Consider the following 21,084-nt stretch of genomic DNA (forward strand, 5'->3'; position numbering starts at 1 on the left):
AATCATTAAATAAAATAAAGCAGGTAGAAACCTATGTGACTCACATGCAACCAGCGCCCACTAAAATACATTTATATTTGAGGTTTTATATGATGAAATAAATGGAACATGGAAACAAATTTGGACAAAAATCCATATACAAACGCTGGTTTTGCAGCGATGAATTTCACTTCAGTACGTGTACAGTAACTGCACCATACTTAAAAATTTCAGTGATCGTAAACACATTTTAATTGCATGAATAGAATTATTGGACACGCATCTGAGCACTGGATGTCGCTGATCGGTATGAGTGCTGTGGACTTTGGGGCTCGCTGTGCCTCTTCCGTGCTTTGGACCTGAGCAGATTAGTCCGCTTAATATTAATTTGATGACGCGTTTCTTCATCTTGCAGTGTTCTTCCAAGGTTTTGTTGATGAAATCCAAACATTACGTGCAGAAGGCTTTACCGGGGAGCTCAACCTTGCAGACAAATTCATAGGGTCTTCTTGCCTTTGTCCATGTCCACCTCCCACTCCAACCATACGTATTCACTTAAACCTTTTTTTTTTTTACACTACTATCGATGTCTGTAACGCAGTCTTCATCCTCTCTCAATGTTAAAGACGCAGCTCAACAAACCAAACTTGCAGAAATTCCAAATGTCCACACCCGGGTACTTTCAGTGACTTCGATAATACAGAGATTCTGATTGGCTAAAACTTCGCTGTTGTAGAAAATGTAACCAATGACGCTGTGCATTTGAGCTTGCAGTTTTGGCAGAGTAATTATGGTTCCCATGCATATGAGGAAAGACTTAACTCACAAAGATGACCCGCACTGCACCACCCACCCAAAATTTTTCTCAATGGATTTACACCGATCTTAGAAATGGCCCAGAAACCCAGAAAAACTCTGAAATCTGCGGATCCATGGAAAATTCTCATCCCTGGGTTAATGGTCGGGGCTGAGCTGTTATAAAAAGTCTGTGAGTAGTGGGAAAAGACAGAGAAATAAAGTGACATGCCGTTGCATTGTCGAAATGGGAAATTGTTGCTCTTTTTTTTTTTTCTTCATCCTCCGCAATTTCCACACTGGTGACCATGACGTCTGTCTTTTCAACATTTTTGAAGGACATTCCGGTGCGAGCATGACAACGAACACTGTGGCTTTGAAGCTCCCTGAATTTTGAGAGGAGTCAGCTTCAGCTTGGTTCTTCCAAACAGATGCGCAGTTTGCACTGCAGGAGATGACCGCGGATGACACGAAGTACTATTATGTTGTGTCGGCCTTCAACAGTTCCACAGTGACAACGCTGGTTAGTCTCCTGCAAACTCACCCTGCAGTGGATAAATATGCCGCTCTCAAGGCTCACTTTTTAAAGACACTTGAACTTTCTGAGCAAGGCTTGTATTTCTACCATGCTAAATTTGAATCCAGAGCCAAACACTGCCACCCACCCTGCACTTGCCGCGGAAAGAGAAAACATCGGGGCAGGCACTCAGTAGTGGCAATGACCGTTGACTGTACTGTTCATCCAAGACACCCTCTCTGGGATCTGCTTGCCCTTCACCTTGCTGTCTAACACTTCCACACACTGCTGGAGGGCCGGCGGTTGTCGACCACAAACCGCTGACTTTTGCCATGGCTAAAGTGTTTGAACCCTGGTCCTCCCACTAACAGCGACAAGCTCCCTTACAGCTCAGAGTTTACCACATACATTAAGCATGTTGCAGGCAAGACGAACTTCATCGCGGATTGCCTCTCTTGAGCTTTACCAGCCACTGTCCACCTCAGCCTGGACAACACCCTCATGGCGGCTCATCAGACCAGCAACCCAGAGGTGCAGTCACTCAGGTCTGTGGCCACTGGACTACAGTTGACAGACATTGCTTTTGGTGAGGGCAGTACCAGGCCACTCTGCGACATCTCCACAGGACAGCCATGGCCCGTCATGGGAGCAGCATTTTTGATACTATATGCATGGCCTTTCCCACCAGGGGAGTTGGCTGAAATGGTGGGGGTATTCATAGACACCTGGGTTGCCCGATTCGGCACTACATATGACCTCTCTTCTGACAGGGGCTCGCAGTTTATATCCGAGCTGTGGAATGCAATCGCAGACAGCATGGGTGGGTGTGAAGCTCTACCAGACCACGGCGTATCATCCCCAGGTTGGACTGTGTGAGTGCTTTCATCGCTCTATGAAAGCCTTTCTGTGGGCCAGCATAACAGATCGCGGTGGGGTGGACAGACTGCCATGGGTCACGCTGCTGCCCAAAGACGACCTCCAGTCCTCATCGGCGGAGCTGGTTTGCGGCCAATCAGTGCGGGTCCCAGGAGATTTCATTCCAGACACCACTACCCCCTGGTCGACGAGTTTAGGCTTTTTGCACCTGTACTGACTTACAGTATGGCCTTCCCTCTCCCTACACTCCCTCATACTCGTAGTCAGTAGACTACATCTTTAATCGCCATGATGCTCACAGGGGACCACAGCAGTCTTCCTATGACAGCCTATTTCGCGTATTAAAAACAGGTGACAAAAACTTTGTGGTCGACATAGGCGGTAATGCTGAGTACATTTCAGTGGATCGCCTCAAGCCAGCCCACCTGGAACTGGACAGACCCATGAAGCTTGCCCATCCGCCTCCACAGGGGCGCCCCCCTACAGTTCCCTTACACCATGGTGCCTCAGACGTTCCAGTGCATTTGCCAGCCCCCTCAATAACATTTTTTTTTTTTTTCTTATGGTGTATTCTGAGGGGCGTATGTGGCGGACATTCAACACGCAACTGACAATTTACCATATCAAGCTTGTTCTCTGTTTCGGATGTGGTAACATGCCCAGATGTGCGAAGCGCATACCAAAGTGTTGCCACTTGTCGTTACTAGTGTGTCCCCTGTTCTGCATGTGTTAACACGCCACGGCGTGCATATTCTCTCGGTTCCTGCGTGGGCAACTGACAATGTTTATTCCAGCTATGCATGTGACAACCTGTCACAGGTATTGATGTTTCCTGTCTCAGCCTCTGCGTGACAAATGTTACAGTAAGTGGCTAATCCCCCATAGCAAACACATCTAATGATATTTTTGAAATGATCTCTATGTTAGCATATGGAAGGCTTTTGTCACTCAAATAACACTGGCCAACACAACTTTTTCTTGCATGGAGTTTTTCAACTGATTTGGCTAATTTGGGGATGCTGAATCTGAATCTCGTGTTAGTTTTTACCAATCACATCAGGTTTTTGAGATATGAAAACATATTTCTCATGTCAAGCATTGAAGCAAAAGCTGCAGTCTGGCACACCTGTTTGGTGCCATAAACAATATTACACTTCTTCACATTTCGCAAACCTAGTTCAAAATTATGCTTTAAAAACTGGTTTTGTGCATGATTAGTGGCGTCAAACTGGTGAGTGAATGACCAACCTTACGGAACAGGCAGATTGAGCCCAGATTCAGATTCAGCACCCCAAAATTAAGGTTGGGACCAATCCGATCCCGTATCGGGATAGGCTTCCGATACAAACGTAATTCAAGTATTGGAAAATACCAATACAACCTGCAGCATTTCCTGATACCGGAGAGAGGCCACGTCTGTGAAACCACTCAACTGCTGCATGCTCCCTGCTGTGTTTACTGCTGACTGTGAAGAGGCGAGGAGTGAGAGAGAGAGAGAGAGCACTGTCTTTTCTCTTTTAAGTCTAAAAAATAAGCCTATAAAACTCTATAAATAAAAGTACTTAATTCTTTCACCAAAACATCAAATCTAGCCTTGTATCTTAGATGTGTCTTGTGGCAAATTGTAACTGAACTTACAGGTCTTCTTTTTAATAAAATTCTCCTCTAAACACTTCATCATGAAGCTGTATAACTAGGAGAACAAAATATTTTCATAAAATCAACAATAATGACAATAGTACTAAAGCAAACAGAGCTCTGGTATTGGAATAGTATTAGTATCAGCAGATATCCCAATTCAAATATCTGGATCGGAAGTGAAAAAATGTGAATCGGTGCATCCCTACCAAAAATGACCCTAAATCAGTTCTCAAAGTCTGTGCAAGAAAAAATGCTTCTTTTTTTTTTTGACCAATGTAATCATCCTAAACACTGCACTGGAGGCAACCATCGCTGCTGACTTCTTGTTCCTTTCCTACATGAGATCTGTTGAAAATTGACAGTCACCGGTTCTCTGCTCCAAATAGTTCATTGCTCAGCTCACCAAAAGCCATTCAAAACATTCAACAGGACATGTGGCTTTGAGGTGCAACTGACAGCAAGCGAGTCATAAAATAGAATAATGAAATGCACACTGTAGACCAACAGAATTATAGTCTATGCCACAGGCGCACACAAAGCCCAAATAAAATGTATTCACAGCAGAAACAGCAAAATCACAGAATTATAGGTATTCCTTATGTTTGCTGTCAGATATTATTAAGGTCAGTAAGCCAGTTTGCACTGCTACAAAGCAGTACAAAGTTAAATAATGGAGCACCTTGTGTCTAAAGTAAAGCATCTTCTTCCGACTCTGTCTGAACCCACCTCTCAGTTCGGTATCATCCCCCAGGGATACAGAATTCAAAATTTCTCACAATATGCATCATGTCCCACAGGATAGCCAGAACATATTTACTAGCTCTCATTGCTCATCTCCTTTCCTCCAGTTGAAAGAGGATGGTTTCTTTCCCCCATGCTTTAAGTATAGGACTGTTGCTTACTACAGAGAACACTGGAAAACAAGATGCAACTTTTGATGTATTACAACTTGGGCCTTTACTGTTATGGACAGGACATGCACCTAGATAGCACCCAGGTATGTTGCACTACATGTTGAAATCTCAGGTTTCTGTTTACAGCAATTAAACCTTATGCTGCAAAATGTTGGCTGTGTGCTATCAGTAGCAACCAGAATTTTTGCAGTAGACGTCTTAAAGACACCATTTCAATGCTATAAGCCAAAGTAAGTGTCTATGATGAGGGTGTACAATCACTTACACTGAGGTGATTTATCTGAAGTTTCACTGATATGGCAGAATGTGCACGTGCACTGTTTCTTGTCCAGTTAGTGAAGATAGGGAGCAGGTCTTTTTTTTCTCTTTCATTTTTTATTTATATAGCACCAAATCACAACAGAGTTGCCTCAAGGTGCTTCATACAAGTAAGGTCTAACCTTACCAACCCCCAGAGCCACAGTGGTAAGGAAAAACTCCCTCTGAAGAAGAAACCTCAAGCAGACCAGACTCAAAGGGGTGACCCTCTGCTTGGGCATTGCTACAGACACAAACTACAGAACAATTCACAAAACAAATATACAGGAAATGCTCTTGCTGCACAGGACAGGAGGGTTTCCAGCACAAATACCACACCCATCTCTGGATGGAGCTGCACCTTAAACAGAGAGAAAAAACAGAAGGGTCGTTCCATGTCAGATCACACAAAATAAATAAGATTTTTCACCCCACCATCTCAGATTTTGCTAAAATTTGGTTTCTAGGGTATATTAGGCTGGCAAAGATGAATTTACAAATATTAGCCCAATCGGACCAACGGTTCTCAAGTTATGACCCACCCAATTTGGCAAAAATCACCCAAAATGGGGGTGGCGCCGATATTTGAGCCCCCATATTTCACCAACCAGTGGGGCTATCAACAACAAAACAAAATGGTGCCTCTAGACTGGAAATTGTCCAAGGAATCCAAATCCGGCCTCAGATTTGATGTAGAAGAAAGTTGAAATAGGAAGACCTTTTGACCTTTACTTTGACCTTGACATTGACCTTATTGCCCACGTGACCGTGACCCAAAATCCACCAAAATTGTAGCCCATTATCTTCCTTATATCATAAAAAAAAAAAAAAAAAATCAGAGGTGTAATCCTGAATGTGGTGGCAGAGATTGATAAATGTACAACCCCTGGCAAAAATTATGGAATCACCGGCCTCGGAGGATGTTCATTCAGTTGTTTAATTTTGTAGGAAAAAAGCAGATCACAGACATGACACAAAACTAAAGTGATTTCAAATGGTAACTTTCTGGCTTTAAGAAACACTATAAGAAATCAAGAAAAAAAATTGTAGCAGTCAGTAGCGGTTACTTTTTTAGACAGAAGGAAAAAAATATGGAATCACTCAATTCTGAGGAAAAAATTATGGAATCATGAAAAACAAAAGAACGCTCCAACACATCACTAGTATTTTGTTGCACCATCTCTGGCTTTTATAACAGCTTGCAGTCTCTGAGGCATGGACTTAATGAGTGACAAACAGTACTCTTCATCAATCTGGCTCCAACTTTCTCTGATTGCTGTTGCCAGATCAGCTTTGCAGGTTGGAGCCTTGTCATGGACCATTTTCTTCAACTTCCACCAAAGATTTTCAATTGGATTAAGATCTGGACTATTTGCAGGCCATGACATTGACCCTATGTGTCTTTTTGCAAGGACTGTTTTCACAGTTTTTGCTCTATGGCAAGATGCATTATCATCTTGAGAAATGATTTCATCATCCCCAAACATCCTTTCAATTGATGGGATAAGAAAAGTGTCCAAAATATCATCGTAAACTTGTGCATTTATTGATGATGTAATGACAGCCATCTCCCCAGTGCCTTTACCTGACATGCAGCCCCATATCATCAATGACTGTGGAAATTTACACGTTCTCTTCAGGCAGTCATCTTTATAAATCTCATTGAAACAGCACCAAACAAAAGTTCCAGGATCATCACCTTGCCCAATGCAGATTTGAGATTCATCACTGAATATGACTTTCATCCAGTCATCCACAGTCCACGATTGCTTTTCCTTAACCCATTGTAACCTTGTTTTTTTCTGTTTAGGTGTTAATGATGGCTTTCGTTTAGCTTTTCTGTATGTAAATCCCATTTATTTTCTTTAGGCGGTTTCTTACAGTTCAGTCACAGACGTTGACTCCAGATTCCTCCCATTCGTTCCTCATTTGTTTTGTTGTGCATTTTCAATTTTTGAGACATATTGCTTTAAGTTTTCTGTCTTGACGCTTTGATGTCTTCCTTGGTCTACCAGTATGTTTGCCTTTAACAACCTTCCCATGTTGTTTGTATTTGGTCCAGAGTTTAGACACAGCTGACTGTGAACAACCAACATCTTTTGCAACATTGCGTGATGATTTACCCTCTTTTAAGAGTTTGATAATCCTCTCCTTTGTTTCAATTGACATCTCTCGTGTTGGAGCCATGATTCATGTCAGTCCACTTGGTGCAACAGCTCTCCAAGGTGTGATCACTCCTTTTTAGATGCAGACTAACAAGCAGATCTGATTTGATGCAGGTGTTAGTTCTGGGGATGAAAATTTACAGGGTGATTCCATAATTTATTCCTCAGAATTGATTCCATATTTTTTTCCCTCTGCTTGGTCTAAAAAAGTAACCGTTACTGACTGCCACAATTATTTTTCCTGATTTCTTATAGTGTTTCTTAAAGCCAGGAAATTGCCATTTGAAATGACTTTAGTTTTGTGTCATGTCTGTGATCTGCTTTTTTTCTACAAAATTAAACAACTGAATGAACATCCTCCAAGGCCGGTGATTCCATAATTATTGCCAGGGGTTGTATGTTTACTCTTATATTGTCCAGCACAGCCAACCGTGAAGTAGTGAATTTTTTTTTCACACTGGGAACTCTGATTTTAGGAATGGAATAACTACCCTGAGGAAGGCAAATACTGTAACTGATGAGTGCTCTTTGCAGTCACTCAACACACACACATTGCGATGTTCAAGTGTTCCATCTTCAGATCAGTGATATGCCACAAATGGGTGTAATGTAGCCTGTTTGTTTTCCCAGTAGAAACTCTGAATCTCATCCTGGATCACATATGAATAGCTCTCAGCAAAATCACCTTGGACGATCATCTCTTCAACAGGTTTCATTGATGATTTCAAAGTTTTCATATAGCCACTTTGTGATTTTGCAGTGAAACTATGTCTCGTCAGCTTCACAACCTGCTCTGTCAAGTGCTCAATACACTCAACAAAAATATAAATGCAACACTTTTGTTTTTGCTCCCATTTTGTATGAGATGAACTCAAAGATCTAAAACTTTTTCCACATACACAATATTATCATTTCCCTCAAATATTGTTCACAAACCAGTCTAAATCTGTGATAGTGAGCACTTCTCCTTTGCTGAGATAATCCATCCCACCTCACAGGTGTGCCATATCAAGATGCTGATTAGACACCATGATTAGTGCACAGGTGTGCCTTAGACTGTTCACAATAAAAGGCCACTCTGAAAGGTGCAGTTTTGTTTTATTGGGGGGGATACCAGTCAATATCTGGTGTGACCACCATTTGCCTCATGCAGTGCAACACATCTCCTTCGCATAGAGTTGATCAGGTTGTCAATTGTGGCCTGTGGAATGTTGGTCCACTCCTCTTCAATGGCTGTGCGAAGTTGCTGGATATTGGCAGGAACTGGTACACGCTGTCGTATACGCCGGTCCAGAGCATCCCAAACATGCTCAATGGGTGACATGTCCGATGAGTATGCCGGCCATGCAAGAACTGGGACATTTTCAGCTTCCAAGAATTGTGTACAGATCCTTGCAACATGGGGCCGTGCATTATCCTACTGCAACATGAGGTGATGTTCTTGGATGTATGGCACAACAATGGGCCTCAGGATCTCGTCACGGTATCTCTGTGCATTCAAAATGCCATCAATAAAATGCACCTGTGTTCTTCGTCCATAACAGACGCCTACCCATACCATAACCCCACCGCCACCATGGGCCACTTGATCCACAACATTGACATCAGAAAACCGCTCACCCACACGACGCCACACACGCTGTCTGCCATCTGCCCTGAACAGTGTGAACCGGGATTCATCCATGAAGAGAACACCTCTTCCAACGTGCCAAACGCCAGCGAATGTGAGCATTTGCCCACTCAAGTTGGTTACGACGACGAACTGGAGTCAGGTCGAGACCCTGATGAGGACGACGAGCATGCAGATGAGCTTCCCTGAGATGGTTTCTGACAGTTTGTGCAGAAATTCTTTGGTTATGCAAACCGATTGTTTCAGCAGCTGTCCGAGTGGCTGGTCTCAGACGATCTTGGAGGTGAACATGCTGGATGTGGAGGTCCTGGGCCGGTGTGGTTACACATGGTCTGCGGTTGTGAGGCTCGTTGGATGTACTGCCAAATTCTCTGAAACGCCTTTGGAGACGGCTTATGGTAGAGAAATGAACATTCAATACACGAGCAACAGCTCTGGTTGACATTCCTGCTGTCAGCATGCCAATTGCACGCTCCCTCAAATCTTGCGACATCTGTGGCATTGTGCTGTGTGATAAAACTGCACCTTTCAGAGTGGCCTTTTATTGTGGGCAGTCTAAGGCACACCTGTGCACTAATCATGGTGTCTAATCAGCATCTTGATATGGCACACCTGTGAGGTGGGATGGATTATCTCAGCAAAGGAGAAGTGCTCACTATCACAGATTTAGACTGGTTTGTGAACAATATTTGAGGGAAATGGTGATATTGTGTATGTGGAAAAAGTTTTAGATCTTTGAGTTCATCTCATACAAAATGGGAGCAAAACCAAATGTGTTGCGTTTATATTTTTGTTGAGTGTAAATTCTGCCTTGATTTTCAGTATGGTATGATAATCCATTATATACCATAGTACGAAAAAGGACCAGATCTTGCACCTCCCTCAGATATGACATCTGTAAGGCCTCTGCCAGTTATTTTGTGTGATCCTTGAGGCATCTCCATTTTTACAAAATCGACTAAGGTGTTATGTAATAGGGACTGCTCCTGCTGGAGTTTGGGTATCAGGTGACATGGTCTTAATACTAGGTGTTTAGTGTGTTTCAGACCATGATAAAGCTTTATATACATGTAAAAGACAAGCTGAAACTGCACAGATAAGGTATACTTGGTGTGGATTTGAGGATGAGGAGGAAAACTGCACCTCTGATTTTTTTTTTTTTTTTTTTTTAACATGATATAGTGAAGATATAAGGCTACAATTTTGGTGGATTTTGTGTCAAGGTCACGTGGGCAACAAGGTCAATGTCAAGGTCAAAAGGTCATCATATTTCAACTTTCTCCTACATCAAATCTAAGGCCAGAATTGGATTCCTTGGACAATTTCCAGTCTGGAGACACCATTTTTTTTTTTGTTGATAGCCCCACTGGTTGGTGAGATATCGGGGCCCAAATATCGGGCGCCACCCCCATTTTGGTCGATTTTTGCCAAATTTGGTGGGTCATAACTTGAGAACTGTTGGTCTGATTGGACTAATATTTGGAAATTCATCTTTGCCAGCCTAATCTACCCTAGACACAAAATTTCAGCAAAATCTGAGATGGTGGGGTGAAAGCCACTGGGTGATTTGACATGGAATGACAAAGAATCAGGCATCAGAAAGACAAGAAATACCGTATAATTTGCCAGCATTAAACAACAAGAAAAACAGGAAATACTAAGGTGATCGCCGGCCACTAGCCCCAAGCTTCACCCAAAGACCCAGAATTTAGGTAAAGTTGAGGCTGCGGCCTGCTCCGTTTCCTAATAAAATGAATTAAAAGAGTAAAAAAGCGTAGAACTATACTATGCCAGTACGCTAGCCATATGAAAGGGAAAATAAGTGCGTCTTAAGTCTGGACTTGAAAGTCTCCAAAGAATTTGACTGTTTATTGTCGCAGGGAGATCATTCAACAGAACAGGGGCATGATAAGAGAAAGCTCTATGACCAGCAGACTTCTTATTCATCCTAGGGACACAAAGTAGTCCTGCACCCTGAGAACGCAAAGCCTGGACCGGTACGTAAGGTTTAATTAGGTCAGCTAGGTAGGGAGGTCCCAGTCCATGAACAATTTTATAGACTACTAGCAGAACCTTAAAATCTGATCTCACTGGGACAGGAAGCCAGTGAAGGGATGCCAAAATGGGTGTAATGTGGTTGAACTTTCTGCTTCATGCCAAAAATCTGGCTGCAGCATTTTGAAACAATTGGAGAGCCCTAATGCTGGACTGTGGTAAACCAGAAAATAGAACACTGCAGCAGTCCAATCTAGAAGAGACAAACGCATGGATCAGGGTCTCAGCATCAGCCATAGACAGGATGTAACAAATCTTCGCTGTTTCACAGGTGGAAGAAACCAGTCCTCGTAATATTTCTAATGTGGAGGTCAAAAGACAATGTAGGATCAAAAATTACCCCAAGGTTCCTCACTTTGTCAGTGTGATGTATGACACACAAGCCTAGGCTAAGCGTTAACTGGTCAAATTGATGCCAATGTCTCACTAGACCAAGAACCATCATTTCAGTCTTATCAGTTTAAAACTAGAAGTTTCTCAACATCCAGCTTGTCACTGATGCAAGGGAATCTTCTAAAGATTTTATATGAATGAGATTTAACAGCAGTTATCAGCATGTATAACTGATTATCATTAGCATAGCAGTGAAAGGTAATCCCAAAACGCCACAATATGTGCCCAAGGGGTGCTATATAAAAGGAGAAAAAAAGCATGTGGCCACTAGTATAATTTAATAGTTGCTGTATTAATCAATGTTTACCACCAGGTTGCATATGAAAAAGTTTTGAGTATGATGATATTAAAATTCCACTTTTATTACTTCAAGTGTGTGAACTCAGACAAATTTTTGGAAAATAAAGAGTGTGTTCAAAGTATTACTAACTGCAAATACAGTTGTATGTAAAAGTTTGGGCACCCCTGATGATTTCCATGATTTTCCTTTATAAATTACTGGTTGTTTGAATCAGCAATTTCAGTTAAATATATCATATAGCAGAGAAACACAGTGATATTTGATATGTGAAATGAAGTTTATAGCAAAAATTTGGGCACCCCAACAGAAAAAAATACATCAATATTTAGTAGATCCTCCTTTTGCAGAAATAAGCCTCTAAATGCTTCCTACAGCTTCCAATGAGAGTCTGGATTCTGGCTGAAGGTATTTTGGACCATTCTTCTTTACAAAACATCTCAGGTCTGTTGGTTTCCGAGCACGGACAGTCCACTTAAAATCACACCACAGATTTTCAATAATATTCAGGTCTGGGGACTGAAATGGCCATTCAGAACATTGTACTTGTTCCTCTGCATGAATGCTTTAGTAGATTTTGTGCAGTGTTTAGGGTCGTTGTCTTACTGAAAGATCCAGCCCCGGCGCAACTTCAACTTTGTCACTGATTCATGAACATTGTTCTCAAGAATCTGCTGATATTGACTGGAATCCATGTGACCCTCAACTTTAACAAGATTCCCAGTACCTGCACTGCCCACACAACATGATGGAACCACCTCCAAATTTTACTGTAGGTAGCAAGCATTTTTCTTGGAATGCTGTGTTCTTTTTCAGCCATGCATACTGCCCCTTGTTATGTCCAAATAACTCAATTTTAGTTTCATCAGACCACAGCACCTTATTCCAAAATGAAGCTGGCTTGTCCAAATGTGCTTTAGCATAGACTCTGTTTGTGGCATGTACGCATAAAAAGGCTTCCTCTGCATTACAGCATCATACATATCCCCTAAACCATGGTTTTGAACAATCTTTGTTTTCAGGTCATTTGAGAGTTGTTTAGAGGCTCCCATGTTGCCACTCATGAGAAGAGATGCAACGAGGGGAAACATTTGCAAATGGCCACCTTAAATACCCTTCACCTGTGTAAGGAGGTCAAAGGTCAATGACCTTACCAAACCAATTTTGTGTTCCAATAATGAGTGTTAAATGTATTCAAATCAATAAAATGACAAGGGTGCCCAAATTTATGCACCTGCCTAATTTTGTTTAAATAATTATTGCACACTTTCTGTAAATACTAGAAACTTCATTTCACTTCTCAAATATCAGTGTGTTCGTCTGCTATATGATATATTTAACTGAAATTTCTGATCCAGACAACCAATGATTTATAAAGGAAATCATGAAAATTATCAGGGGTGCCCAAACTTTTGCATACAACTGTACTTCTCACAAGTTTTCAACTCTGATGTAAAAGAACCTTTCCCATTTATCTTACTAACCTGAATAAAGTTGAAAGAAGGGTTTGTCTGACCCCAGCTGATGACAGATGTGGCCATCTCATCGTTCCAAAAAACCTTACAGTTCAAGTACACGTTGGGAGCCTGCATGGGTCCACAGTCAAAGTTCTTTCCATTTGGTACCACGAGCAGAGTATGCAGCAGGATCTGGGAGTCTAGCTGTATCTGCTGCCCTAATTTACGAGCTGATGCATGGAATCCAGGTTGAGGAGAGGGTCCCTCTGACACTTTTTGAGTATTCCACATACCAAGCCTCAAGCCTTCTGATGGCAAACAGCCAGCTGTTATACCATTACTCCCACTGTCAACAGGCTGAGATCTGGAGCTGTGCAGTGTTGGAGGACTGCATATAGTACGTGAAGGTAGTGTAGCACTACATGCTGACCTGCCATCCCTTTTATCAGATTGCAAGCCCTGGTTGTCTGCAGCAAGCTCAAGTAACACCTGGAATAAAAAAAAAGTTAATTCTACACTATTACTTACATGACAAACACTGGGCTTGGCTAAAACTAAGGGACCCTTCACACATAGTGCAAATTTGGTAGATTTGTGCATAAAGTGTGCATGAAGCAGTAATCGTGCAAAACGTGTAAAATTGTAGCTGCCTCGTACACCTGTTGATACATCTATTTGTGCACACCAGCAGCTGAAAGACAGAGTGTGCACTGTGTGAGCCCATCGATCCCTCTCGCGGTGGATGTCAGCCAAATTCCAGCTGACACACATGAACATCTAACACCACTCGCATGGCACTTAGAAAATGTGTGGCCATTCGCACTATTAACACAACAACAGTCAGCAGACAATCACTGTCGAGCTGGCAGTGAAATTTGTGCCCCACGACTGTGAAGTTGCCGAGTGCACATGTGGTGCTAGAGTGTCGGCTCCCCCAACAACATGTGTGCATGTGTTTCACTCCCCCCCACCAAACACGTGTATGTGTGGTTCACGCCGCTCCCCCGGCAGGCAAGGCATCTCTCATCTGATCACAGAGTGACATCTTAGTCTGTGTGCTGACAGGACAGGGGGCATGGCTGGCTGCCCACAGCTGTTGAGTCATCTCCGGTTCTGGACATCACAGCTGTAGCACAGCTCCCGTGTTTTGACTGACATGCGTGCGTGTGCTTGTGTGGAAATGCATAAAAACGGACCGTCAGGTCATGTGGACACACAGTAGGCGATCTGAATCTCACGTCTAACAGCACATGAGTGTCGGGCTGTGAGCAGGACCAGGACCAGGACCAGGACAACCCAAGAGTGCCACAAATATGCCACTTTCAGTCACGTATCAGCAGAAATATGCCATACCAAACACCGTTTGGTCAGTTATCACAGCGCTTTTTTGTCTTTATTTAGAAAATATGTTTATCTGCTTGTTGATTTTAGCCATTTCACACTCCTGTTATAAGACAGCAATTGTAGCGCAGTGGTAAAGTTTCTGTCTGGTAATCAGAGCATGCATGTTCAAATCCCATGAGTGGCATTTTTTTTAAAAATGTAACCAGGGTTAAATAACTGCGGGCTTCTGTATTGCATCCCCTTTTATGTATTATTGATATCATATTGCTCCTGGTGTGTAGTGAGCACCTTGCATGGCAGCACCCTCACATCAGGGTGAATGTGAGGCATTATTTGTAAAGCGCTTTGAGCGTTTGATGCAGATGGAAAAGCGCTATATAAATGCAGTCCATTTAACCCAGTGATATTCACTAATTATACAGCTGTTTTTTATTTTATTTTCCTCCATATCAGCAGCGCGATGTGGTGCACCTTGTCCCATGGAACATAGTGTGAGCAGCTGCTCACACTGTGTTCCTGCTCGAAAGACACCATTGCGTGCACGAACCATCGTACCAGCATCATGCATGCCTGCTCGACGGCGCCATGTTTCGTGGTGCACTCATACGAGCTCTACCGCCGTGAGTCGCCCTGAGTTGTATGTATTCACACTATGTGTGAAGGGGCCCTAAAGTATGTTACCTTCAGTGGACCAATATCCTGGGATTCACCATTACCGTCCTCACTCAATACAGGTAAGACAAGAGACTGACTCAGCTCCTTGTGCTGCAGGAGACAGCGTAGAGGGTGAACTGCCTTACCAATGGCAACAGGCTGAAAGCAAAGAGGCAATATTTGTCACAAAAACAAGCTTGTTACAAGTACCTCATAGCAACAGCCTTCATGTATACACATTTCCAAGCACTTAAGTACAATTATTATAATAATTAATACATAATTTAGCAAAATTTGATTTAGTGTTCATGAGTGAGCTGTCAAGCCAAATGAAAAACACCTGTGGACAAGCTTTGGTGCTTGCTATTTCTTCTTATTGTAACACCTCCTCATAACATTTCAATTTACAAGTCACATCTACATACTACTCATGGTAAATCTGACATTTATAACTCATTAGTTTAATTTTATTTCTTATTATAGGAGGTCAATGAAAAATTACACAAGGGTCAAAATTGGGTAGGGTGGGGAAGTGCCAATCAAATTGAAAAGTATACCAAAGTATTTGTCTGATTATAAAGATTCCAAAAAGCTTGGACCATCTATGACTGAATGTTATAGGGTAAAAACAGCAAAAATGGTGACAAAGCTCAACTTCAGTTTGTGCAGGGGTGAAAAGTTAAAGTTCCTCCAGTTTTGGTAGAAAGTAATGCAAATTATTGGTTGAGTCAATAAGGTTTTAAAAAGGAATAGCCTGCACCATCTATTGTGTTTGATTACAAAGTTATAGGCCAACATATGCCATATTTTATTTGACCTTCACTTTGGAGACCACACTGTCAAAACTATTCTATCTGATAATACTCTTGCCTCAACCAATAATTGAATTTAATATCAAACAGCAAGACAGATGCAGATGTTTGATGATTTAAATGAAACTTATTATTTAAAACTCATGTAACGTTTGTATTGTTATTATTATTTTAAATACATGGCACTGTGTGCTGATCAAACACTGGCAAACACACATCAAGTTTAACCAACTAATAAAAAAATGCCTTTATTGGGCTGATTCTTATTGGATACGCTCAGAATTTTGACCTGTTCATCAACAGGGTGCACAGCAGATTTATGAATGCGGCATTTTGAGGAAATCCAAGGGGAAAAGCTGCACTCAGCAGCCCCACTTCACTGAAGCTGGGTGCGTTTTTTTCCACAGGCTGCATTCACGACTGAATGACATGCATGCACAGCTGCTTCAGTGCCACTCTGTATCATTTTACTGTGAGTGAATCAAAATTAACACAGTCATTGCTTTAAAACAAGTCACCATGACAAAAATCGTACTTGTATCAACATTGCAATTAATCCGCAGTTCACCTGCATGTGATTGGAGAAGGGCAGGCCGTATGGATCACAGCTGTTACACCACTATCAGAAACAGAGGACTGGGTTCCATTTTCTGGGAAAATACATCGATCTGCCCCAGGAGGGAACCCCCCCACCAAAATCCAGGATCACCAGGAAAACTTTCTTCTCTGTGATGCCTATGCAATGAGTAGATACTTTTCAGGTGCTTATGTAAGCCACATACTGTTTTATTGTTAATACTTTCCATTTTATTTCAATTTTCATGCGCAGGTTTATACTTAAAAATATATTTAAAATTGTAGTTTTACTTGCCCTTCGATTTTGCTTGATGTCATCACATGACATTACTAACATCAGAGGACTCACATTTGTTAGATGCAAGAGAGGAAGACGTGTTTAAATGTCTCAGTTACTGAGATACGGTCATTAATGTATTTGAGGTAATCATCTCTGATCTGACATGGAACTCAGACTTATGAAAAGTGAAAGCTCATTCGTCCACCTTTTCTCGACGATTTGTGAGTTTGTGGCCTTTTTCCTTAGTTCAGGAATCGTCATATGCTGTGTAACCGGGCCATAAGTTAGTCAAAGTCTACTTCTATTGCTCTGTGCGTTATGAATATGTCACTGTGGACAGACAGACAGACACACCTAACCGCCCTTCCCATGAAGCAGAAAGAGGCTGAAAATGATTTATTAGAGATAAATAAGCCCCTTCGACTTCTCCCTTATTTCCCTTGTGGTCACGGTCACCCACAGCTGCCCAACTAATTCAGTATTTCTTTTTTTATAGTTTGTGCCTAATAATAAACCTCATGTATTGAAAATGATCTTTTGCTTGTGCTGCGTATCCAGGCCATCATGCCTAAAACATTCATGTTTGTATGCATGAAAGAAAGTAAACATGCAATTTTATCCAGAGTTTTCCCCTGTGATTATTATGGCACACAAAGGATTCAGTCAGTCACTCAATAACTCTAAAAATTAACCGGGTTCACAGTTTGTAAATACCATCACACCCATTCACAATGAGTAAGTCTGCTTTAGTGGTTGTTAAACCACTTTTCTCTTTTTTGATGTCATACTGTTGCACATTTGTGTCACAACGCAAAGAAGAGAATTAGGGTTACTCAAATGTCATAGAGACTTTCCAATGCAGTGAAATGCACCCTCAGTAACTTGAGCCATTTGATGTAAATGTCAAACGTCAACAATGCTATGCAACAGGATGAAAACTCCTAGCCTCTTCTATGCTGCACTTTCTGCACGAGGCACTGCCCCAGGGGTATAGAGATCATAAGATGTACTTATATATAAAATCCTTTGTCTGCAATGAGCAACTGTTTATTACAATTTTTTTTTTTTTTTTTTTTTTTTTAATCAGATTGTGGTAGCGAGTGCCCTGTTTTATGCTGCAATATGTTGGGGAGGCAGTATGACAGAAACAGTGGGCACTTGGACAAGCTGGTAAAAATGGGAAGTTTGGTGCTGGGCAGGAGACTCGATCCACTTTGGTGGAGGGGCGCACATGGAACAAGCTCCAAGTTATAATGGACAACGTGAATTACCCTCTCCACAACATTTTGGCTGGACAAAGGAGCAGTCACAGTGGGCGGTTCATCTCACTGCGCTGCAGAACTGAGAAGATCAGGAGATCCTTTGTTCCCATGGCCATTAGACTTTTTAATGCCTCTTGACACCATGACAACCTCCATCTAATTTTATCTTTTAACATCCAAAAACTTCCTGGAATAGTTTTATTGCTTACACTATGAGGCACTTTAAAATTATTTATATATACTTTGTTGTTTGATAGTGGTGTGTGGGTTTTAGATGTGTGTGTTTTTTTTGTAAGTGTTTTTATTCATGAGCTATTCGATATCTAATTTCCTTTGGGGATGAATAAAGTATCTATTAGGGATGAGCAAGTACACCACTATCTGTATCTGTTCAACCATCTAAATTATCTGTATCTGTACTCAGACTCGGCGGGCCTAAACCGTAAACAGGCGTGGTTTAACCGGAAATGGCGGGGCTTAAATCTGTACATTATTTTAAGCCTGAAATTTATATGGATTGATCAGAAGTTGCTATATTTATTGTTTATTTGAAAACTATTTATACAACAGTCTCAAATTTGAGATTCAAATAAATGATATTGACCACAAAAGTAAGATAAGTATTTACAGAACAAGTTTTTTATAAACTCTGAACATGAATATTCTTAAGTGTATGAATGAGTAACTGAACAGCCTCAGAATTGACATTCAATGTAGTAGGAAATTATGAACTAAGTACGCATGAACAGGAGTCGTCACTCAACTGTTTTTTTTCTTATGATCAAACTGTGATTTTTTTTTCAATTATTTATTTATTTCTACTACCTAACATTCTTGGCATTTTTTTCCACACAAGGTTAAACAATGTTGATTAAGGTGTCTGTACATGTGTGTCCGTGTACATGTGTGTGTGACTGAGTGAGAGGGAGAGAGAGAGGGGTTGTTCTAAGACTGTTTATTGTTTAATGATCTGTGTGAACTTGGTGATTCATGCAAACATCCAGTGATGGCAAACAGGGAAATTATATGTCAGCCTTATTCACTGTATTCTTCTCAAAAGCACAGCATTCAGTACAAGCAAAGTTTTCCAACTGACTTTATGCCACCAGCCAAACTAAGCAAACAAACGGTTAAAAAAAAAAAATCCCCGACCGGAGTGACTGACAACACCAGCCGTTTTCAGCTCTGTCTTGTCAAATGCACAATGTACGTTACAAAACAAGGTCACCAAGTAACTTTAAACACTATACAAACCAAAATAGAGGTGAACTGAAGAAAATGTGAGGTAGAATCAAGCCAAGCACAGAGAGAAAGAGATCCTGTGTGTGTGTGTGCATGTGTGTGCCAGAGGCTGCAGAGAAACAGGACTGTGTAGGGGGGTGGGTGCTGTGGGTGACTGGCCAATCACAGAGCGTGAAGACAGTCAGTTAGCCAATGAGGATTCTCCTTCACCACGAACACAGATACTGATGAGTTTTACTTGTATCACGCTTGTGCTTGTCAAAAATACTTTACCCGTACCGGATAATCACCTGAAACGAGTATCCATTCAACCCTAGTATGTATCTATTTATAGTTTCAACTCACTTTTTAACACAGCATTTTCCTGGGGGCAAGTTTAACAATGGACAGGAACTCAGGAGCAGATATGCACACTACGGCTTGTGTTGTTACTTAACATAAGGACTTTTAGATATCAAAAATAAGCAACATGAACAACACACTGGATGGTATTCGATGCAGTTTGGACAAAAGGATTAATGAGACGGAAGAGTGACACAGATGGAGATGTGAACAGTGGAGTTTTGCAGGAAGCCTTCACCCTGTGGTGTGTAGCAAAGTGGCTTACATTCCAAAAAAATAAGCAAGCTGGACAAATAAATATGCGTTGGACCACATACTGGATTTTACCTGACCCAGGTGAACACAGGTTGCTGGCCTACAGTGCTGGAAACACTACAATAGAAATGTGAATACATATTTTTTTCCAGCTCTGAAATTTCAGATTTTTGTGCATTGTTGTAGTATACTTTTATTATTGCCATTTAATCTTTTATTCTTAGAGCTTATTTTGTTTGATTATTGATTCCTGGGAAAGCCCTACATGAATATATTATTATTAATAATAATAATAATAATAATATTACTGTTATTAATAAGGAGTGCATTTGGTAGACAAGTCGCACTGTAAGTTGCAAGACCTCCCAAACTAGTTGAACAAAAACCGACTCGTTCCCTGAAAAATATCGTATGAGCACACTGCCAAATCGACCGAGATTTGGATTCTGGACACAGTGTACCACCCACTACTAATCAGCATATGGCAATGTTTTCAATATGATTAGCAAGTATTGATAAAACAATTTGTAACTACTCCACTTACATTCATCTGGTTGCTTCTCCGTAAATAAATCTTGAAAATGAGATCAGTTTCCAACCACCTCTTGATGGCTGTTGTACTCAGTTTGACAGGAAACACAGAGTGGTGATGAAATTTCACCTCTTAAAAACACATAAGAATATGTATCATAGAAAAAACCTCATCAAATACAAGCTAATAACTTCTATATTAAAAACAGTGCAACTTTCATGAAAGCCAAGATTACATACCTCCTTCGGTAACTTTACTGGAAACTGCTCTGGTCACTTTCCTCTGACCTGAAGCCTGAGTACAACTGGAAGTTGAAGGTACTGGAAACATGTACTCAACAAAATATGAGCTACCAAAATGATGAGATGAAACAGACTTATTATTCAAAATGACAAACTTATTTACTTAAAATGGATGAAACAATGTTAAAAGGCGGTCTAACCATTTCTTCTTGATGAAGGGTTGGGGAGGTTTCCCTCTGTTGGAGGTGTTTCTTGGTATCGTCGCTGCTGTGCCAGTCGATACAGTCAGAGAGTCAATAGTCACTTTGGCCAGTCGGATTAAATTTAAATGTGTCATCTGCTTCGCACTCAAGCCAGGAGAAAGACCAACATCACCCAGAGACTCGTGATGCTCTGAATTTGGCCTGGACACAATCATAATTTGATAAATGCACATTTTACCTGGTTGTATCATATATGAACTTCATGTCTTTTCTAGTACATGTCCACTTGTCGGCTAATTACGTCCGCTAAGGACGTAATAAAA

General features: G+C 41.3%; 1 protein-coding gene across 3 annotated transcripts in view; it reads right to left on the reverse strand.

The window, feature by feature from the left end:
* The window catches only part of c2cd3 (C2 domain containing 3 centriole elongation regulator), a 105,145-nt gene that overhangs the window by 51,754 nt on the left and 32,307 nt on the right, over positions 1-21,084 (reverse strand). For all 3 annotated transcript variants that reach the window (XM_034168347.1, XM_034168346.1, XM_034168348.1), the window contains 5 exons: positions 20,759-20,962; positions 20,556-20,665; positions 20,329-20,447; positions 15,043-15,174; positions 13,045-13,506 (listed from right to left, as the gene is read on the reverse strand). In XM_034168347.1, coding sequence (XP_034024238.1) covers positions 13,045-13,506; positions 15,043-15,174; positions 20,329-20,447; positions 20,556-20,665; positions 20,759-20,962 — 1,027 coding nt within the window. The remainder of the gene's footprint in view (positions 1-13,044; positions 13,507-15,042; positions 15,175-20,328; positions 20,448-20,555; positions 20,666-20,758; positions 20,963-21,084) is intronic.

The sequence above is a fragment of the Thalassophryne amazonica genome, chromosome 4, assembly GCF_902500255.1.
Source record: "Thalassophryne amazonica chromosome 4, fThaAma1.1, whole genome shotgun sequence".
NCBI classification, from domain to species: domain Eukaryota; kingdom Metazoa; phylum Chordata; class Actinopteri; order Batrachoidiformes; family Batrachoididae; genus Thalassophryne; species Thalassophryne amazonica.